Here is an 18,863-nt window from a genome sequence, read left to right on the forward strand (position 1 = left end):
CAATCTTTGCATTGTCGTCTTCATAGTGTGAAAAGTTGGTTATCTTCATCCCATAATAATATAGTAAAAGGGAAGACTCCAACACGATGCTGGGGTCCAGGTAAGAATGCCCAAAACTCCCTCAGCCCAACCAGAGGTCAATTCAATGACCAATCAGGATTACAGATGTAACCACGTGACATGAACTACATCTCCCAAAAGGCATTAGCTATATTTCCCATGAATCCTTCCCTTAAGGGGGCAGCTCTCATTCCCAAGCTAACTATATATACTGTCCAACCAGCACAGGCCTAGTAGCAACGACATAGCAGATGGACATGTTGATCATGATGCGGGGGGAAATTCTCTGTTCTATGCCATGCAGCTGCACATAAAGAGCCTTTCATACACAAGAGAGTCCACTGCAGAAGACAACTCATAAATTCAGATAAATAAATAAAACCATTCAAAAACCACTGACAGAGGGGTGACCTTTATCAAGCAGGAATAATGCCACATCTAACTCACGGCTTTCAGCATGGAGTCAACAACACAACGTAACAGAGGGGATTGAAACTCTTACTTCCTATCCCCCCACCCCCAAACCAGGTGAAACCCACCCTTTTCAAACCCTCCTCCCCTTTGCCCCTTCTTCCAAATCCCTTAGAAATACCTGCATTTTAAAGTCTAACCTGTTTGGATGTGAAGTCGGGAGCATAAACTGGAATTCCACCACACATGTGTTGTCTTTCAGCTGGCGATGTTGGACGCTGTTCAGCTCGTAGGCGATGTATGCCCTCCGAACATACACCTGGGGTGGAAAAGGAAGCATGTCTGTTGTGTCAACTCATCCCAATGCCTGAGTATCTAAGGGATCCACCCTCCTCAGTCAGCTTGACCGGTTGGATGTCAACACTGAAAGCAACTGGGGAGGATGTCAAAAAGGCTCTGGCAAAAGCGGCCCAGAGCTACAAGAGACAGGCAGACAAACACTGGGCCCCACAAAGGCCATTCCAGGTGGGGGAGAAGGTCTAGCTCTTCACCAAATACTTGAGGTTAAGGCTCCCTAGTACGAAGTTGGGGTCAAAGTTCATGGGACCTTTCCCCATAGTAAATAAAGGTCATCAACCCAGGCGCGGTGCAACTGAAGTTGCCCCGACTGTTAGGGAAAATACACCCGGTATTCCATAGTAGCCTCTTAAAACCTGTGGTGGGATCAACCCTGAGGCCCCTACCTTGTGAGCCCCAGACCCTGTGGTCATAGGGGGCCAAACCCATTATGAGGGGCAGCGAATCCTCGATTCAAGGTGGCACAGGAGACAACTCAATATTTAATCAAGTGGAAGGGCTACCCCTTCACATGATTTGAATGGGGGTGGATGCCAGAGCCAACTTGTGTCAACTCATCCCAATGCCAGAGTATCCAAGGGATTCCCCCGGCATTGGGATGAGTTGACACATTGAACATGGGTGTTCAAACATCTGTTCTGACCAGGCTTCCCCAAACAGCACGAAGCTGAGTCCTCGTCCCGATAAACCCCTTTTATTTAATTTCCTCTCCATCCAAGCCCCGGCCAACAGTCTTTCAAGATAGTTCCCAATTACAGACCTTTATCAGGCTTGGAAAGCGCCCAGGCCGATATCTTTCAGACTTGGCAAGCATGCTGGAATGAATTAATTGTCTCCTGCAAAGCCCCACTCCCCTTTCGCTCCTCTTTTATTCCCTATGGGAGGGGCCATTCACTTATTCACTTGTGGGAGGGGCTATTCACCATTCACTCCCAAGTCAGCCTGTGTTCCTCAGCTGTTCCCTTCTTCTAGCAACTCTGTGCATGTGCACACTGGGAACAGGCTCCAGCTGCTCTTCTGCCTCACTGATGTCCAACTCTGAAGGCAGCTGATTACTGTCCGACCACCCTGGCTCCATCTCTGTCTCATCAAAGCCTTCCCCAGACTCCAGGACTGGCTCATGTTCCTCTCCAACCTTCTCACTGACTGAATCTGCTGCCAGCTCCTCTGGCTGCTGTTGGGCCACAACACCATCTTGTCCTTCTTGCTGGTTGGGAGAGTTAGACCCAGCTTAAAGCACATCAGTTGTAATGATATCTATCTAGCAGAGGTTTCCAAACTTGGCCATTTTAAGACTTGTGGACTTCAACTCCCAGGATTCCCCAGCCAATTTGGAAGTTTGGAAATCCTTTGTATATAGGAATGACCTTGAAGGACGAGGGGGTAAGAATTGCTGCCTAAGTAACAGTCAGATAAAAGACAGAGTAACCCACAGCTAGACAGTGGATAGGGCGAGAGGCACATTAGAGACCCCGCCTAGTTTCTCAGGCTATATAGCAGACGGTGGGAGATTTGTATAAAAATACAAATCTCCCACCATCGCAAGCTTCTCTTAACATAGCCTTACAATACAGATAGTTCTCAATGTCAACTCATAAAACACTCCTATGCCTATTTTAATAGTTGCCATAAATGGGGGGGTGGGGGGTGGGGGAGAAGAAAATCTGGAAGAGCAATGCAGCAGCAGTTTGAAACCGAAAGTACATTCCAACTCTTATCTTTAAAAAATTGTAACTAAACTACCAGGGCTTTTGCCCATGAATATATTTAATTGGAGAACTCGAATGATGACACCCAGCCTGTGAACGTGCTCAGTTGGAGAATCTGGTTTATGGGACACCCAGGGGGGAGGGGAGAAACAGGTGACTGTAAATTATGTGTGCCAGAGTTGGCTTCATACAGGGCAGTGCTGGCATGTTGTCTCATAATAAATCCTTCAAAGTTTTTTGAAGTTTGGCTCAAGAATCATGATTTAATTAGAGCAATTGCTGGAATCCTGACACTCAACATACAATTCATTTAGTGGCCATTCAAAGTTACAATGGCACCAAAAAAAGTGACTAATGACCATTTTTCACACATGCGACCACTGCTGCATCCCCATGGTCATATGATCAAAATTTGGACACTCGGCTAGTACCATATTTATTGACTGTTGCAGGGTCATGTGATTGCCTCTGTTGGACTAGAAGACCTCCAAGAGCCCATCCCAATTCTGTTATTCTGTTATTTTTCTGTTAAACTGGATCTGCCCGCTCCTAATCCATCCCTTTAACTCCCTACCACAGGCAGTCCTCGACTTGCCACAGTTCATTTAGTTACAACGGCACAGAAAAAATGATTCTGTAAAAAGGACTTTTTGATAAGCTATTTAGATGAGGAAGGAAAAGGGTTGGGAAGGACCATTCTGACTGAATTGGTAATACAGGTAGTCTTCGATTTACAACTGCTCATTTAGTGACCGTTCCAAGTTACAACAGCACTGAAAAAAGTTACTTGTGGCCAATTTGCACACTTACGACCATTGCAGCATCTCCATGGTCAAGTGATCAAAATTCAGACTCTTGGCAACCGACTCATATTTATGACGGTTGCTATGCCCAGGGGACATGTGGCCGCCGCTGGCGACCTTCTGACAAGCAAAGTCAATAAGGAAGCCAGATTCACTTAGCAACCATGTTACTAACTTAGCGGTCAGCATTCCCGCAAACCTCCATTCCAATCAATAACTCCAAGACAGATATTATCTCAAAGTGTCATGCCCCAGATGGAGACGGACTCTGAGGGAGAGGAGGAACAGCCGACAGGGAGTGGAATTGTGGCTCCGGAGGTTGGGGAGGAGGCTGGGGAAGGGCAGAGGCCAGCTGAGCAGTCAGAGGCGGACCCAGGCCCATCCCCTATCCATCCTAGGGCAAGGAAGAGAGGATAAGGGAGAGATGTGGTCTACTCGGGAGGAGAGGGCCTTGATCCTCTTCATGGGCTGCAGCTGTGACAACTGAATAAGAGGTCGGACATGCATACGGGTGAGTGCTGGAAACAAAGCGTGGAAATGTCTCTAGTTTATTGTTCCTCTCTGAGTTTGGCGTCCTTCCCAGTGTGTGTTATCTGTGGACATCCTCCAGCCCTTATCTTGCCTGGTTTGTGTTGCTTTTTTTTCATTCTTCTTATAACTGTTTGTGGGGGAGTTTTTTGTTTTCCGTCAAGAATATTCAGAGCTTGGAAGCAAATTGAAGGAATAAAAGAGGCTTCACCTTTTTTTTGTGACTGTGTTTGTTTTGTATCCCCACTCGGGGTCATCACACAAAGGTACCTTTATTTGGATAGTAACTAGCACATCTGTGGAAACATGAAACCGAACATTCCAGGCTTCCTTGCAAAAGTCAAAACTACAAATCCATCCCCGCTTAGCCATCACCACAGCACATGGTCCAATCACCGTCTGTCCTAAAGGAAGATTCCCATTTCATTATACGCCACACTCAGTGACCTTGAACCAAATAAAAGAATTTTATTTTGTCTAATTAGATATACTCAAATGAATTCCTCCCTCTTACTTCCTCAGAGCCAACTGTGGCAGCGTGGGAGCATCGAATCTCAATATGGCTTCCAAAGCTGACATTAACTGCATGGATTCACTTAACAACTGTGGAAAGAAAATCCGCCAAATGGAGCAAAATTCACTTAGCCAATATCTCAGTTAGCTAACAGAAATTTTGGGCTCAGATAACAGATAATCAGTGTTCGAAGGGACCTTGTAGGTCATCTAGTCCAACCCCCTACCCAAGCAGGAGACCCTCCACCATTTCTGACAAATGGCCGTCCAATCTCTTCTTGAAAGTCTCAAGTGATGACGCTCCCAATTGTGGCTGTATGACAAGGACTACCTGTATGGCAGTTCTCATTAAGCATGGTGTCTTCACAACCGAAGGCAACTGTCAGCTATTTCAACGGCCAATATCTTTGCCCTCAAGAAAGTTTTTTGGCTCCCTTTTGAGGGCTTTTCAAGTCAGCCGTACATCTTACACTCAGCTGGCCGTGTGGTTGTGTGCTGTACAAAGAAAAGCAGACAAAGGGGAAGACTTCTTCACACCTCAAGCTACTGAGACTGGAGAACCTGCTGCTAAAAGATGTGGTGATGACAGCCGAGAGGTGGAGTGTGACAAAAGAGGGAAAGGTGATTTGAGAAAGAGCCTGAACAGGGAAATTCTAGTCACTAATTTAATGCTGAGTTGCCTTGAACCCTCTCTCCCCCCCACCTGTCACACGCTTCCTTCTTCCCTCTTAATTTCATTGTGTCGCACCAAAAGGTCACCTCGGAAAAGATCTTATGTTCCTTCAAGGGCAGTGATGCCCAGGTAATTCCTTTCAAGGGATGAAAGTACTTTCTCTACATTTTATAAGCTTCTGTTTTTTTCAACTGGACATCTACAGGCCATAATATGCTATTTTTCTAGGGATTAAGGCATCTGGCTAGAAAATAGATGGCTGTGAGTTCTAGTTCCGCCTCAGGCACGAAAGCCAGTTGTATAACTTTGGACCAATCACCAGAAGACTGAGAATTCTAGTCCCGCCTTAGGCATCAAAGCCAGCTGTGTGACTTTGGACCAATCACCAGGAGGCTGAGTTCTAGTCCAGCCTTAGGCATCAAAGCCAGCTGTGTGACTTTAGACCAATCACCAGGAGATTGAGAGATCTAGTCCCTCCTTAGGCATGAAAGCCAGCTGTGTGACTTTGGACCAATCACCAGGAGGCTGAGAGTTCTAGACCCGCCTTAGGCATGAAAGCCAGCTGTGTGACTTTGGACCAATCATCAGGAGGCTGAGAGTTCTAGTCCCTCCTTAGGCATGAAAGCCAGCTGTGTGACTTTGGACCAATCACCAGGAGGCTGAGAGTTCTAGACCCGCCTTAGGCAGAAAAGCCAGCTGTGTGACTTTGGACCAATCACTAAGTAAATCATTCTTTTTAAAAGCTAGTAGCTATGCGCAAATGACTTGAAAATATCAGTTGAGGGGCTGTCTCGAAAACTAAACGAACATATACAAGTAGTTCTCGACTTACAACAGTTCATTTAGGGATTGTTCAAAGTTACAATGGCACTGAAAAAGTGACATAACCGGTTTTTCAGTTACGACCTTTGCAGCATCCCCATGCTCATGTGATCCAAAGTCAGAGACTTGGCAACTGACTCACATTTATGACGGCTGCAGTGTCCCGGGGGGGTCATGTGATCCCCTTTTGCGACCTTCTGACAAACAAAGTCAATGGGGAAGACGGATTCACTTAACAACCAGGTTACTAACTTATCAACTGCAGGGGATTCACTTAACAACTGCGGCAAGAAAAGTTGTAAAAGGGGACAAAACTCATTTAACAAATGTCTCACTTAGCAACATAAATTTTGGGCTCAATTGTGGCCGTAAATTGAGGACAACCTGTATTCTCAAAAAAGCTTTGGGGGTGGGGGAATCGATCTTTTCCTGCTAGACTATCGGTGACAGTTGTAGGGCAAAACTGGTGATACAGGATCTTTGGGCAAGTTTGGTTTAATGATGTGGTTTTCGCCTGGATCCCCGGATGGAAGCCTTTGAAGCAAACACAAGCTTTCCTTCCAATTAAAAAAGCCTGAAAAGGTGACTCAGGAGCATGGTGGAATCGAGAAGAAGAACAGGCTCACCAATCAAAGAAAATGTCTGTGTCAGGATTCCGGCAATTGCCCCAATTAAATCATGAATCTCAAGCCAAATTTCCAAAACTTAAAAAGGATTTATTGGGAGTTAACATGCCAGCACTGCCTGGGTGTAGCCGACTCTGAGACACATCATTCATTGTCACCCTTGACCTTGGTTTTCCCCATCCCTCTGAGTGTATCATAATTTGTATTCTCCAATGGGACCCATCCGTAGCCAAGAGTCATCAATCATGTTCTCCAGTTAGATTTTTGCATGGCAGAAACTTCCGTCACCTAGTTACTATCTTTGAAAAACTATTTATGAAATGCACTTTTGATTTCCAAGCTGCCGCACTGCTTTCAAAACCCCTTTCCCTCCTCCCTTTCTGTTGGCAACTCTAAAAAGACCATAGAAATATTTTATGAGTCAACAAGTTTGGGTTTTAGGTAAAGGTAAAGGTTCCCCTTGCACATCCATGTAGTTGTTTCCGGCCCTAGGGGGCGGTGCTCATCTCTATTACAAAGCCGAAGAGCCAGCGCTGTCCGAAGAAGTTCTCCGTGGTCAAGTGGCTGGCATGACTAAATTGCCGAAGGTGCACAGAACGCTGTTCCCTTCCCACCACAGGGGTCCCTATTTTTCTACTTGCATTTTTGACGTGTATTCAAACTGCTAGGTTGGCAGAAGCTGGGACAAGTCACGGGAGCTCACACTGTTACGCGGCGCTAGGGATTCCAACCACCGAACTACTGACCTTTCTTATTGACAAGCTCAGCATCTTAGCCACTGAGCCTCCACGCCCCTATGGTTTTTACTCACGAGTAAAAAATGTACTTATGAGCCGCAGTGGCGCAGTGGTTAGGGTGCAGTACTGCAAGCTACTTCTGCTGACTGCCAGCAATTTGGCAGTTCGAATCTCACCAGGCTCAAGGTTGACTCAGCCTTCCGTGCTACTGAGGTGGGTAAAATGAGGACCCAGATAGTTCGGAGCAATATTCTGACTCTGTAAACCATTTAGAGAGCGCTATAAATCACTATAAGGTAGTATATAAGTCTCAGTACTATCGCCACTCACCTCCAGAGCTGCCATTCGCACCACCTGGTTGCTGTGGTAGAAGAAGTTGGGGAGCACATCAAAGATGGAAGTCTCGGAAAGGATAAGTTTCTGGGCGGAAAAAAAGAGAAGATACTTTTTTTTTCCATTTTAACCATAGAATTTCAATATATTTTTTTCTGCCTCAAAACCAGTGGCTTACACCAGTGGTCCCCAACCACCGGGCCCCGGACCGGTACCGGTCTGTGGATCATTTTGTACCAGGCCGCCTATTTTGCTTGGGCGCCGCCATCTTGTTTCGACGGCGCCTGAGAAAGTGCTTCCGGGTGAGCTTGTCAGTCGTCGGTTGGAAAGGGGTGTTTGGGTGCTAAGGAATCCTCGCGCCTTAGTTTCGTCGAAGGGGGGGGGGCGGCTTCGAATGAAGAGCCGTCCCGATGGCGGTGGAGTCTCGCGTTACTCAGGAGGAAAGAGCCCGAAAAGCCCATCGACAAAGGTACAAAGGAGGAGTTGAAGGTGGCGGGGAGAAGCGGGGACGGCTGGCTGGCCAGTCGCTCGTCTCGCCTTGCCTTGGTCGTGCATGCTGATGCCGGTACTGGTCCGTGGATCGTTTTGTGATGCCGGTACCGGTCCGTGGTACAAAAAAGGTTGGGGGCCACTGGCTTACACTGATAATATAAGAATGAGCACAGTCAGATATAAAGGTTTTTCTCACGATCTTGTAAATGTTTATTCACGCTGATGGTTCTCAACTCACAACCGTTTGAAGTTGCAAGGGCCCTGACTTACGACCTGTCCTCGCACTTACCACTGTTACAGCATCCCCAGGGTCACCTGAACAAAATTTGGGTGCTTGGCAAACCGACATGTATTGTACAACAGTTGCAACATCCCTGGTGGGTTGCGTGATTCCCTTTTGTCACCTTCCCAGCTGGCTCCTGACAAGCGAAAAGTCAATGAGGAAGCCAGATTGGCTTTAATGATGGCCTGATTCACTTAAGAATGCCACCTCACTTACTCTTGCAAACTACAGGTAGTCCTCGAGTTACAACCTTTCACTGAGTGACCATTCAGAGTTACAACAGGACTGAAAAAAAAGTGACTTATGAGCGGTTTTCTGACTTATGACTGTTTCTGGGATATAAATAAATAAATAAAAATAAGGATGGGGGTCAGTGAAGGAAAGACATGGCTGCCCATTGAAAATTGTAGCTAAAATTAAGAGTTAACTCTACATAGTATAATTAGTCCTTGACTTATGATCACAACTGTGCCCAAAATTTCTGTTTGCTAAGTGAGAAATTTGTTAAGCGAGTTCTGCCTCATTTTATGACTTTTCCTGCCACAGTTGTTAAGTGAATTACTGCAGTTGACAAGTTAGTCGCCCAGTTGTTAAGTGAATTGGGCTTCCCTATTGGACTATTTGTCAGGTCTCAAAAGGAGATCACATGACCCAGGTATCAGCTTTGGAAGCCATATTGAGACCAGATGCTCCCACGCCGCCACATTTTGAGCCTGGGAAAGTAGGAGGGGGAATTCATTGGAGTATATCTTGTTAGACATAACAACATTCTTTTTCTAAGTCAAGGTCATGTTCTTCTGCACATAAGTGAGGGGCAGTCTCACGTTGGGATGGATGGTGATTGGGGCATGTGATGCGATGATGGGTGCAGGGGATGGATTTGTAGTTTTTATTTATTGCAAGGAAGCCCGGAACTTTCAGATTCAGGATTCCCCAGTTATGCCAGTTTACTATCCAAAATAAAAGGAACTTTTGAGAAGATTTCGGAGTTATTGGTCAGAGTGGAGGTTTGCTGGATCCCTGACACCAGGGACACTGCGACGGTCATAAACAAGAGTTGGTTGTCAAACATCCGAATGGAAATCTCATGACCACGGGGATGCTGAAATGGTCGTAAGTGTGAGAAATGGTCACTAGTCCCTTTTTTTCAATGTCGTAACTTTGAACGGTGACTAAGTGAACTGTTGTAAATCGAGGACTATGTGTACAGTGGAACCTCAGGTCATAAACGCTTCTGTTCGCGGCCAAATTGAGTGACAACTCAAAATTTGGGGAAATTGTTGCTTCTGGTCGCAAACAGATCTTTTATTTATTTATTTTCAAAATTACGCGTCTCTATTTACATTGTTAACAGTATTGTGTCATCTATATTACATATATTTACATTTATTTCTATACATTACTCCTTATTCCCAATGTCCTATCCACTTGTACCATCTACCCCATACCGCATAGTATTCTGATTCCTCCTTGCCTTTTAGTTCTATTGTTAAGTTTGTCCATCTCGGTACATTCTAATATTTTTTTGTATTAACACCTCTTTGGACAGTATGTTTTCTAATTTCCAACCCTGCGTGAAGACTATCCTTGCTGCTGTTATTATATGCAATATGATGTCTTGGATTTGTTTCCTAAATTTCCCTTTAATTATTCCCAGTAGGAATAGTTTGGGCTTAAATTCTATTTGATGTTCCGCAAACAGATCTTCGGGTGTCGATCAAATACAGCCGTGGCGATTTCCCCTTCCGCGCATGGGCAGAACTGTAGGCACACGCGCAGTCAGTCTCGCTTCTGTTCGGGACCAAATCAGGTTGCGACCAAAGTCTTAGGAACAGATTACAGTTATGACCCGAGGTCCCACTGTGGGATTTCTGAAAAAACCATCACAAAAGTTCTTGATTTTTACAATTCGACCCAAAGCTCTGTCATCTTCCTACCTGCAGATTCTCGATGCAGAACTGGTGCCCGTACATGTCAATGGCCGAGAGGAAGATGGATTCCACCTGATTGTGACGGAGTTCGTAGGAGGGCAGGTGGGAAGCGATCAGCACCTAAGCCGGAAACGAAAAAGCCACAGGTTGTACGAGCAAGAAGACAGTATGGAAGTGCATCATTTCAAAGCTGGGATTCAGGATCAGGCCTGGTTTTAAAGCTACAAGGTGTCACAGAAGGCCCAAGGGAACATATTCAGATGTCACAAGGTGGCTATTGCTGCAAAAATTAGAATTGTACAGGTGGCAGCCCTGTTATGGCTCGCCGGTGGCTAGGGGAACTGGCAGCAGAGTCGGAGAGTGAGGAGGTTGGGGAGGAACATGGGCCACTCCTGCAGGCTGAGGAAGGCTTGGACGAAGGCTCTGTGTCAGAGGCAGAGGTGGGCCCAGGGCAATCTGGCAGTTATCAACTGCCTTCAGAGTTGTACAGCAGCGAGGCAGGGGAGCAGCTGGAGACAGTTCCCAGCCTGCACATGCGCAGAACTGTCCCCCAAAAAAGAACAATTATGAACTAAGGGTCGACGTGTGGGTAAAGCCACAGGCGGACGGTGAATGAGGAGCAAAAGGGAAGGGGCTTTTTGCAGGAGACAATTTGTACGTTGCAGCAGTGTGAAGATCTGTCTGTACATCTGAGAGATTCTGGGCTGAGTCCTTCCTTGTCAGCACCGCGTTTGAAAATATTTACTTGGCAGCTCTCCAAGCTAGATAAGGTCTGTGCTCCTAATGATACCCTTGAAAGGCTGTTGGCCAGGCCTTTGGCTGAATGTGAAGGCAAGCAATTCACCTTCATTTAATAAAAGGGGTTTTGCTGGGACAAAGAGTCTGCTTAGTGCATTTTGGGGAAGGCTAGGTCAGAACAAGCCCAACTTTCCAATCCAAAAGTTGGACTTTTGAAGAAGCAATATCGAAAAAGTATTGATGCTTTTGAACTTTAGCATTGGAGAAGATTCCTTGAGTAGGCAAGAAAGAAAACAAATGGATTTCCAAACAAATCAACCCATGAATGCAAATAACCAGGCTCAAATTATCCTACCTCAGAGACATTATACAAAGATCCAGGGATCTGCCTCATTTCTTCAGTCTCTAATTACAGGTAGTCCTAGACTTACGACCCTAATCGAATCCCAAATGTTCTGTTGTAAATTTCTGTTGCAACTGTCGTAAATATCAGTCAGCTGCCAGGCATCTGAATTTTGATCTTGGGACCATGTTGGCATGGTCATAAATCACTTTTTTCAGTGCCGTTGTACCTTCAAACGGTCACTAAATGAACTGTCGTAAGTCAAGGACTGACTACATTGGGACTACAAAAAACAAACACCAAAATGCATGTTTCCCTCCTTTTCTTTTTCTTTCCTTCTTTTCTTCCCCGGCTCTCTGATTTCTAGAACAATGGGATTTTTTTTTTTTTTAGAAAAAGGAGCTTCCATCGGCATAGAATTATTGAGAGACAATTAGATGCATCTCTTTCTCCACATCCACCCTATTTTAATTATACAGAAAAATCCCTAGCAGCAGAGAGCTCTCCAGGTATAGAGCTGGCATTTAAATTGGAATGCGAAATGGGGAACTTAAAGAAAGGAGTAGGAAAAAAACCCACAAATTGAGGTTTTATTTGAATCCAGAAAAGAAAGGAAAAATTCAACCGCCCCGGGGACAGCCATTAACAGAGACCGCTGTTTCTTTTTTACACGGTGCATTGGGGTTTTCTTGCCGAAGTCGAAGCAGTATATTTTGTCTTTTGCTCCTGTGATTTGTACTACCTGTGTTTCCCCAAAAATAAGACCCTATCTTATATTATTTTTGCCACACAAAAAAGGCACCAGGTCTTATTTTCAGGGGATGTCGTCCCTCACTGACACACCTCACTTGCGCGCGTCGCTCCCGGCCTCCTTTTCACTGTCAGAGGCCTTCAGGAACTTCTTCTTCTAAGGCTGGCAAGGCTCTGGATCGATCCGGAAAGCCTTGCCGGCCTGCAGAAGAAATGGCCCATCAAGGCAGATGTCCGAGTGTGCAAGGCCTGGCTATAACTGTCCAAAGGTAAGTAGTAGGGCAGCTCCACCCCTCCCCATCCCTACCGTAGCTTAATTTTTACCAGTAGACCCTGGAGTGAGCAGGGTCTTAATTGGGGCTTATTTTGGGGGGTAGGGCTTAAATTGGAAGCACATGTAAAAATCAAGCTGGGACTTACTTTAGGGTAGGTTGTATTTTTGGGGAAACATAGGTATGTCTTTCAGTCCAACCTTGGGGCACACAGGTTGCCAGATGGGCACCAGCAAATGACACTGGGCGAAATAGGACACTGCCCCGGAGAAACAAGGGGGAAGTTGAGTAATTAAATCTCTTCATGAGATGCTCCTGACCATGAATAGAATAGAATTCTTTATTGGCCAACTGTGATTGGACACACGAGGAATGAGACGTTTTTTTCATACTGTCCTAGCTTAAGGTCATCAGGCCACCAGGCTCTGGAGCCACAAGCAACCAATGGGAAAATCAGGAGAAGGGATGTGACAGGAGTTGACTTACAACCATTCATTCAAAGTTAAAAAAAGAAAAGAAAAACACATTTAACTGCTGTCTCGCTTTGCAACAGAAATTTGGGGTGCCATGGTGGCCATAAGTTGAGGACTACCTGTATTCTCATCTGGTAGGTGGGAGTCATGTCAATTTGGGCCAAGTCTAGTGAAGAAGATGGCGTAGTGTTTAGAGTGCAGTACTGTAGGCTACTTCTGCTGACTGACTGCAATTTGGCAGTTCAAATCCCACCAGGCTCCAAGGTCGACTCAGCCTTCCATCTTCCCAAGGTGGGTAAAATGAGGATCCAGATTATTGGGGGCAATACACTGACTCTGTAATCGCTTAGAGAGGACTGTAAAGCACTATAAAGCAGTATATAAGTGCTATTGCTCTTGCTAATTTCAGAAGATCTGTGATATACTGCTGAGAGCAAATCTCACTCCCACTAACACTGTTGAAGTTACCTAGCTGGGTAATAAAGGGTTTGCAAGAAAATAACCACCAAGGATTCCACATTTGAGTACTATTTTTGTCTTTGAATCTGGAGAGACGCGCTGCCCTAATTTTTAGTATTTCTGATGATGGTAATATCATTTTGGACTCCATAGTTCAACCTTGAGCTACACATATTCTCTTCTATGAACAGCTGATTCAAACACTTTTTTGACTCTGATTCCTGGCTTAACTCTCCGTGCTGACTCCTGGTTAATTCTTTGATTCTGATATGCCAGATGAAAGTTGTATTCTTAAACTTTTAGAAGCATCAGGCTGCCTATCCCTGACTGAAGGGAGCAGTGCGCCGAGGAATGATCAAGGCAGTTGAGATAAGAGAGCCAACCAAAGAGATAAGATAAGATACGCAAGATAAGTTGACCTAATGTTGCCTTGATATTGCTAGAAGTCGCCCTTATCTAACCCAAAGATACTTTTTCAGGAGGCAACTGAATATTCTTTGTTTTTCCTTGAAGACATTTTGCTTCTCATCCAAGAAGCTTCTTCAGCTCTGACTGGATAGTCGGGAATGGAAGGATTTATATTCCTTGCAGAGAGCTGGTCATTTGCATCCTTTTGGAGAGTTATTGAGGCCATTTGGAGGTTTATCTATGTCCTCGGGGGCAACAGAGTGGTGCAAATGGGTGTGGAGCCTTCTTAGAACTGCTGAAAGGACTGTGTTGTGGAGCTGTGCTTTCTGCAGGATGTTTTTCTCTGCCTTGTGTCCCTTTCCCTGTTGAAGGCAGGCCCCGGCTGTTGGGGATGAGCCTGTGTTGTCTGCATCTCAAACTGAAGCACAAAATGGTTCCTGTAGTCTGCAATTTTTCTGGAAATCCATTCATATTCCCGCCCCATTGGAAGGACGTACATCCCAAAGTTCATAGCTAAATGACCAGCTGCCCGCAAGGAATATAAACCCTTTCATTCCTCACCATCCAGTCAGCACTGGAGAAGCTTCTTGGATGAGAAGTGAAACATCTTCAAAAGGAAAAAACAAAGAAATCCCAGTTGCCTCGTGAGAAAAGCACCCTTGGGACAACCATGACCTGGATGACTGGGAATCTCCACAGACTCTTATCTATCCGTTACCTGGCGGGCTCGTAAGGCCACTCTGGCATTGGTGGTCTTACTCAGCTGGGTCAGCTCCGTCAGAATGTTGATCAGCTCATCGGTCAGTGTTGGATCTCGGCCACACAGCTGATCCTGTCGAGAAAGCAAAGAAATCCTTGATTTACAGGCTCGGCATCCAAGCGAGGCCTACTTTTCAAAATATAGTCTCCGCCACGAATTAAGTATTATAATCTATAACCTATTGATCAGAGGGTGGGTATTCAGCAGGTTCTGACCAGTTCTGGAGAACCGGAAGCGGAAATTTTAAGTAGTTTGGAGAACCGGCCAATCCCACCTCTGATTGACCCTGCCCCCATCTCTTCTCTGCCTCCCGTTGAGTCCCAGCTGATCGGCTGGGTCTCCTTTGGTTGCCCTGCACAGGAGAATGGAGCTGGAAAGCAGGCTAGTGGGGTGGGGAAGGAATGGGGATTTTGTAGTATCCTTCCCCTGACACGTCCATCAAGCCACGCCCACCAAGCCACACCCATAGAACTGGTAGTAAAAAAAAAATGAATCCCACCACTGCTATTGATACAAAAACCAGAACAGAAAAGACAAATTTGTGGAAAAATATACTAATTTAAACACCGAGCCGACTTTCTACATATGTATTACAGGTAGGCCTCGACTTGCAACTATTCATTTAGTGACCATTCAATGTTACAACGACACTGAAAAAAGGGACCTATGACCGTTTTTCACATTTATGATTGGTGCAACATCCCTGCGGTCATGTGATCAAAATTGGCAACTGACTCATATTTATGACGGTTGCAGCGTCCCGGGGTCATGTGATCCCATTTTGCGACCTTCTGACTAGTAAAGTCAAAGGGGAAGCCAGGTTCACTTAACAACCGTGTTACTAATTTAACAACTGCTGTGATTAACGGTGGCAAGGAAGGTCATAAAGTGGGGCAAAACTCACTTAACAATGGTCTTGTTTAGCAATGGAAATTTGGGACTCAAGCATGGCCATAAGTCGAGGACTACCTCTAAGTCACTCCAATAGAAGTGACTCCGGATTCAATCCGTAGCAACTCTTCCAATCAGCCTTACAGAAAATGGTTCCTCCTTGAAAGCCCTCAGAAGGACTATAGAGATGGACCACCCCAAAATGGAAAAGCAGTTTAAAACCCCATCCTGGCAAGAAGGATTCACCAACACACTCACACACCCCAAAAACACAAGGCGTGCAGCAGCATTCTGCAGCTTTCAGCCTGCCCCGATCGGCAAAGGCGGTGTGCGAAGGCCTCTGACGTGTTCTTTGACAAGGCCTAACGCCTCTCCAGCACCCCATGTAATTACACACTTGAGTGACCGGACTCTGAAGAAAATTGAAGGCCTGAGCTGCGAACAGCTGCCATTTTTTCTCTCCATCATGCCAGCATGATTACTTGAGAAATGAACAGCCCCAGCTCAGAGCTACTCCAGAATTCTCAGAGGAAATATGGCTCCGTGTTCAAATAATGAGATTCTTAAGGCAAGCGTTACTTACAATCGCATGGCAAGAAAAAAAGAGGAAAGGAAAGGAAAGGAAAGGAAAGGAAAGGAAAGGAAAGGAAAGGAAAGGATGGGAAGGAAGGAAAGGAAAGGAAAGGAAAGGAAAGGAAAGGAAAGGAAAGGAAAGGAAAGGAAAGGAAAGGAAAGGAAATAGAGAAGAATAAAAAGAAGGGAAAGAAAAAGAAGAGAGGAGATGAGAAGAGAGGAGAAAGCAGGGAAAGGAAATAGAGAAGAACAAAAAGGAATGGAAATGAAAAGAGAAGAAGGAAGAGAAGAGGGGAGGGGAGGGGGAGGGGAAAGCATGGGAATAGATCAGAATAAAAAAGAAGGGAAAGGAAAAAGAGAAGAAGGAAAAGACACAAGAGGAAAGGGGAAAAGAGGAGAGGGAAAGCGAATGAGGGAAGGGGGAAAGAGAGGCGAGGCGAAGAAGACTGGAACAAGGAAAGGGAAGGGAAGGGAAGGGAAGGGAAGGGAAGGGAAGGGAAGAGAAGAGAAGAGAAGAGAAGAGAAGAGAAGAGAAGAGAAGAGAAGAGAAGAGAAGGAAAGAAGGGGAAGCGAGTGCGGGTGTGTATATGTGTATTTGCATGTCTGTGTGTGTGTTTGTGTATAAGAAAGAGAGATCTTCATATTGCACAGATTACTATTTAACTAAGACAACGGTGGCATGTATATCCATCACGTATCAGCTGTTCTAAGAGACTGTGCTTGCCTGCAAGAAGAAAAACAGTGTCGCGTTTAAACTTTTAGCTGGACAAATCAATTTCTTGTGAATGTGCCGCATCTTTAGCAAAATGAAGAAAAAGATGCAGAAAGAAGAAGAGGCTTGGGAACCTCAACTCTACGAATTAGCATAGAATTTGAAAGCGTGACGCAGACTGGGATGTGATGGATGCCATCCATCCTGGGATTGACTCTCCCACAGGCCGCATAAAAAGGGGCATTTTTCTTCAGCTCAGCTATATTTTAAAACACCGGCGTAGACAAATATTTTTACTCCTCCCGGTCATAGGGAAAGGGGAGAGGCGTGATCTGCTTTTGTCTTTTTAATTGAAAAAAGATGGGATTGGAGATTTGAAGGACCTCAGTGGCCAACTCAAAAGAGTTCTCCCAGAAACTCCAGCCCAATATTTAAATGAGACATCCTGAGGCAAAATAAGAGATTATTATCAGACCTCAAGAATGGCGGGAGGCTGTGGTTGGTGAATTTTACGGGGAAGGCATGAGAAGGTAAAACGAGGACCAAGTCTGGCTATCCAGTTTGAAAAGGTTAATGCTATTAAAACAGCTGCTTAACATGATGCAGTTATAATATGCAGGTGATTTTCTAAACCAGGGGTCTCCAACCTTAGCAACCAAGACTTGTGGACTTCAACTCCTAGAATTCCTCAGCCAGCAAAGCTGTTCAGAAGTCAATAAAGCAAAGCTGGCTGAGGAATTCTGGGAGTTGAAGTCCACCAGTTGCTAAGGTTGGAGACCCCTGCTCTAAACAACTGTTGCTCCATAAGGAAAACAATCCATGTGAAGCCAGATTTCTCCCTTTTTGTATTTTCAAAATGGAGAATTTTGTCTTTCACACCTTAAAAGACAATTACTTTGATATTACTTTGCAGATTATGTTGATCCATGTCCTCCACAGCAGTGTTTTTCAATCTCGGGAACTTTAAGATGGGTGAACTCTAACTACCAGAATTCCTCAGCCACCAACTTCAAGATGGGGGGACTTCAACTCCCAAAATTCCCCAGGCAGCAACTTCAAGATGCGTGGACTTCAACTCCCAGAATTTTGCCTGGGGAATTCTGGGAGTCGAAGTCCATATGTCTTAAAGGTCCAGAAGTTGAGAAACACTGTTCTACAACCAGGGGTGGGATTCTACCAGTTCGCATCTATTCGCTAGAACCGGTTGTTAACATTCTAAGCAGTTTGGAGAACCGGTTGTTAGAAGAAATTACTGGCCTAATCCTGTAAGGAAGGCAGGAAGGAAACATTCTGGTGTTGCTTACAGAAACTGCCTCTCCGTTAACCCTTATTACATTCTTGGCAGGACTAGACTTCCTGTCTCTGTAACTTCTCTGGAGTTTTTCCCCCCTCCTTTGCTGATACTTTGATTGTGTGGAGTGACCATTCAAAGTTACAATGGCACTGAAAAAAGTGACGTATGACCATCTTTCACACTTACGATTGTTGCAGCATCCCCACAGTCATGAGAGGCCAGGCGAGGAGATGCCTGCCTTGATGTGAGTGATATTGAGTTGGCCACACCCAGCCAATAACATGACCACCAAGCCATGTCCACCCAGTCACATGACCACCAAGCCACATCCACCACCTAAGCCATGCCCACAGAACCAGTTGTTAAAAAATTTGAATCCCAGCCATGCCTACAACCTTGTTATTCCTATTTAGCAGGTGCATAATAATGTGTATAAACATTCTCCTAGGCCCCAAAAGATAGAAACTGTACTAAATTGTTTACGTATAAGAGTATTCTTCAAAGAAATCCATTCCATTCCCCTTTCCAGTGACCACTGATCATATTTGATCCTCACTGTGGCATTTTAAAACAATAATAGTGACAAGAACGCCTTTAGGTGAATTGGGTGGCATACAATTTGACAAATAAGTATATATCACTCCATCACTGGAGGTTTTTAAGCAGTTGGATAGCTATTTGTCTGAAATGATATAAGATCTCCTGCTTGAGCCGTGGGTTGGACTAGAAGGCCTTCAAGGTCCCTTCCAACTCTATAGTTCTGTTATTCTGTTACATAAACATATATAATATACTCCAACTTCCAGAACTCTGCCCAGGGAATTCTGGGAGTTGAAGTCCACCCATATTAAAGCTGTTAAGATTGAGTGCCAAGTGGTAGGTCTGCTCTGGCACCAGCAGTTCCACCCCATG

General features: G+C 45.2%; 1 protein-coding gene across 6 annotated transcripts in view; it reads right to left on the minus strand.

Moving 5' to 3' along the window:
* The window catches only part of ACACA (acetyl-CoA carboxylase alpha), a 270,148-nt gene that overhangs the window by 167,298 nt on the left and 83,987 nt on the right, over positions 1–18,863 (minus strand). For all 6 annotated transcript variants that reach the window (XM_026710272.2, XM_026710270.2, XM_026710271.2 and 3 more), the window contains 4 exons: positions 14,440–14,553; positions 10,285–10,398; positions 7,570–7,659; positions 672–790 (listed from right to left, as the gene is read on the minus strand). In XM_026710272.2, the coding sequence (XP_026566057.1) occupies positions 672–790; positions 7,570–7,659; positions 10,285–10,398; positions 14,440–14,553 (437 nt within the window). The remainder of the gene's footprint in view (positions 1–671; positions 791–7,569; positions 7,660–10,284; positions 10,399–14,439; positions 14,554–18,863) is intronic.

The sequence above is a fragment of the Pseudonaja textilis genome, chromosome 1, assembly GCF_049901715.1.
Source record: "Pseudonaja textilis isolate UNSWEBS1 chromosome 1, rPseTex1.2, whole genome shotgun sequence".
NCBI classification, from domain to species: domain Eukaryota; kingdom Metazoa; phylum Chordata; class Lepidosauria; order Squamata; family Elapidae; genus Pseudonaja; species Pseudonaja textilis.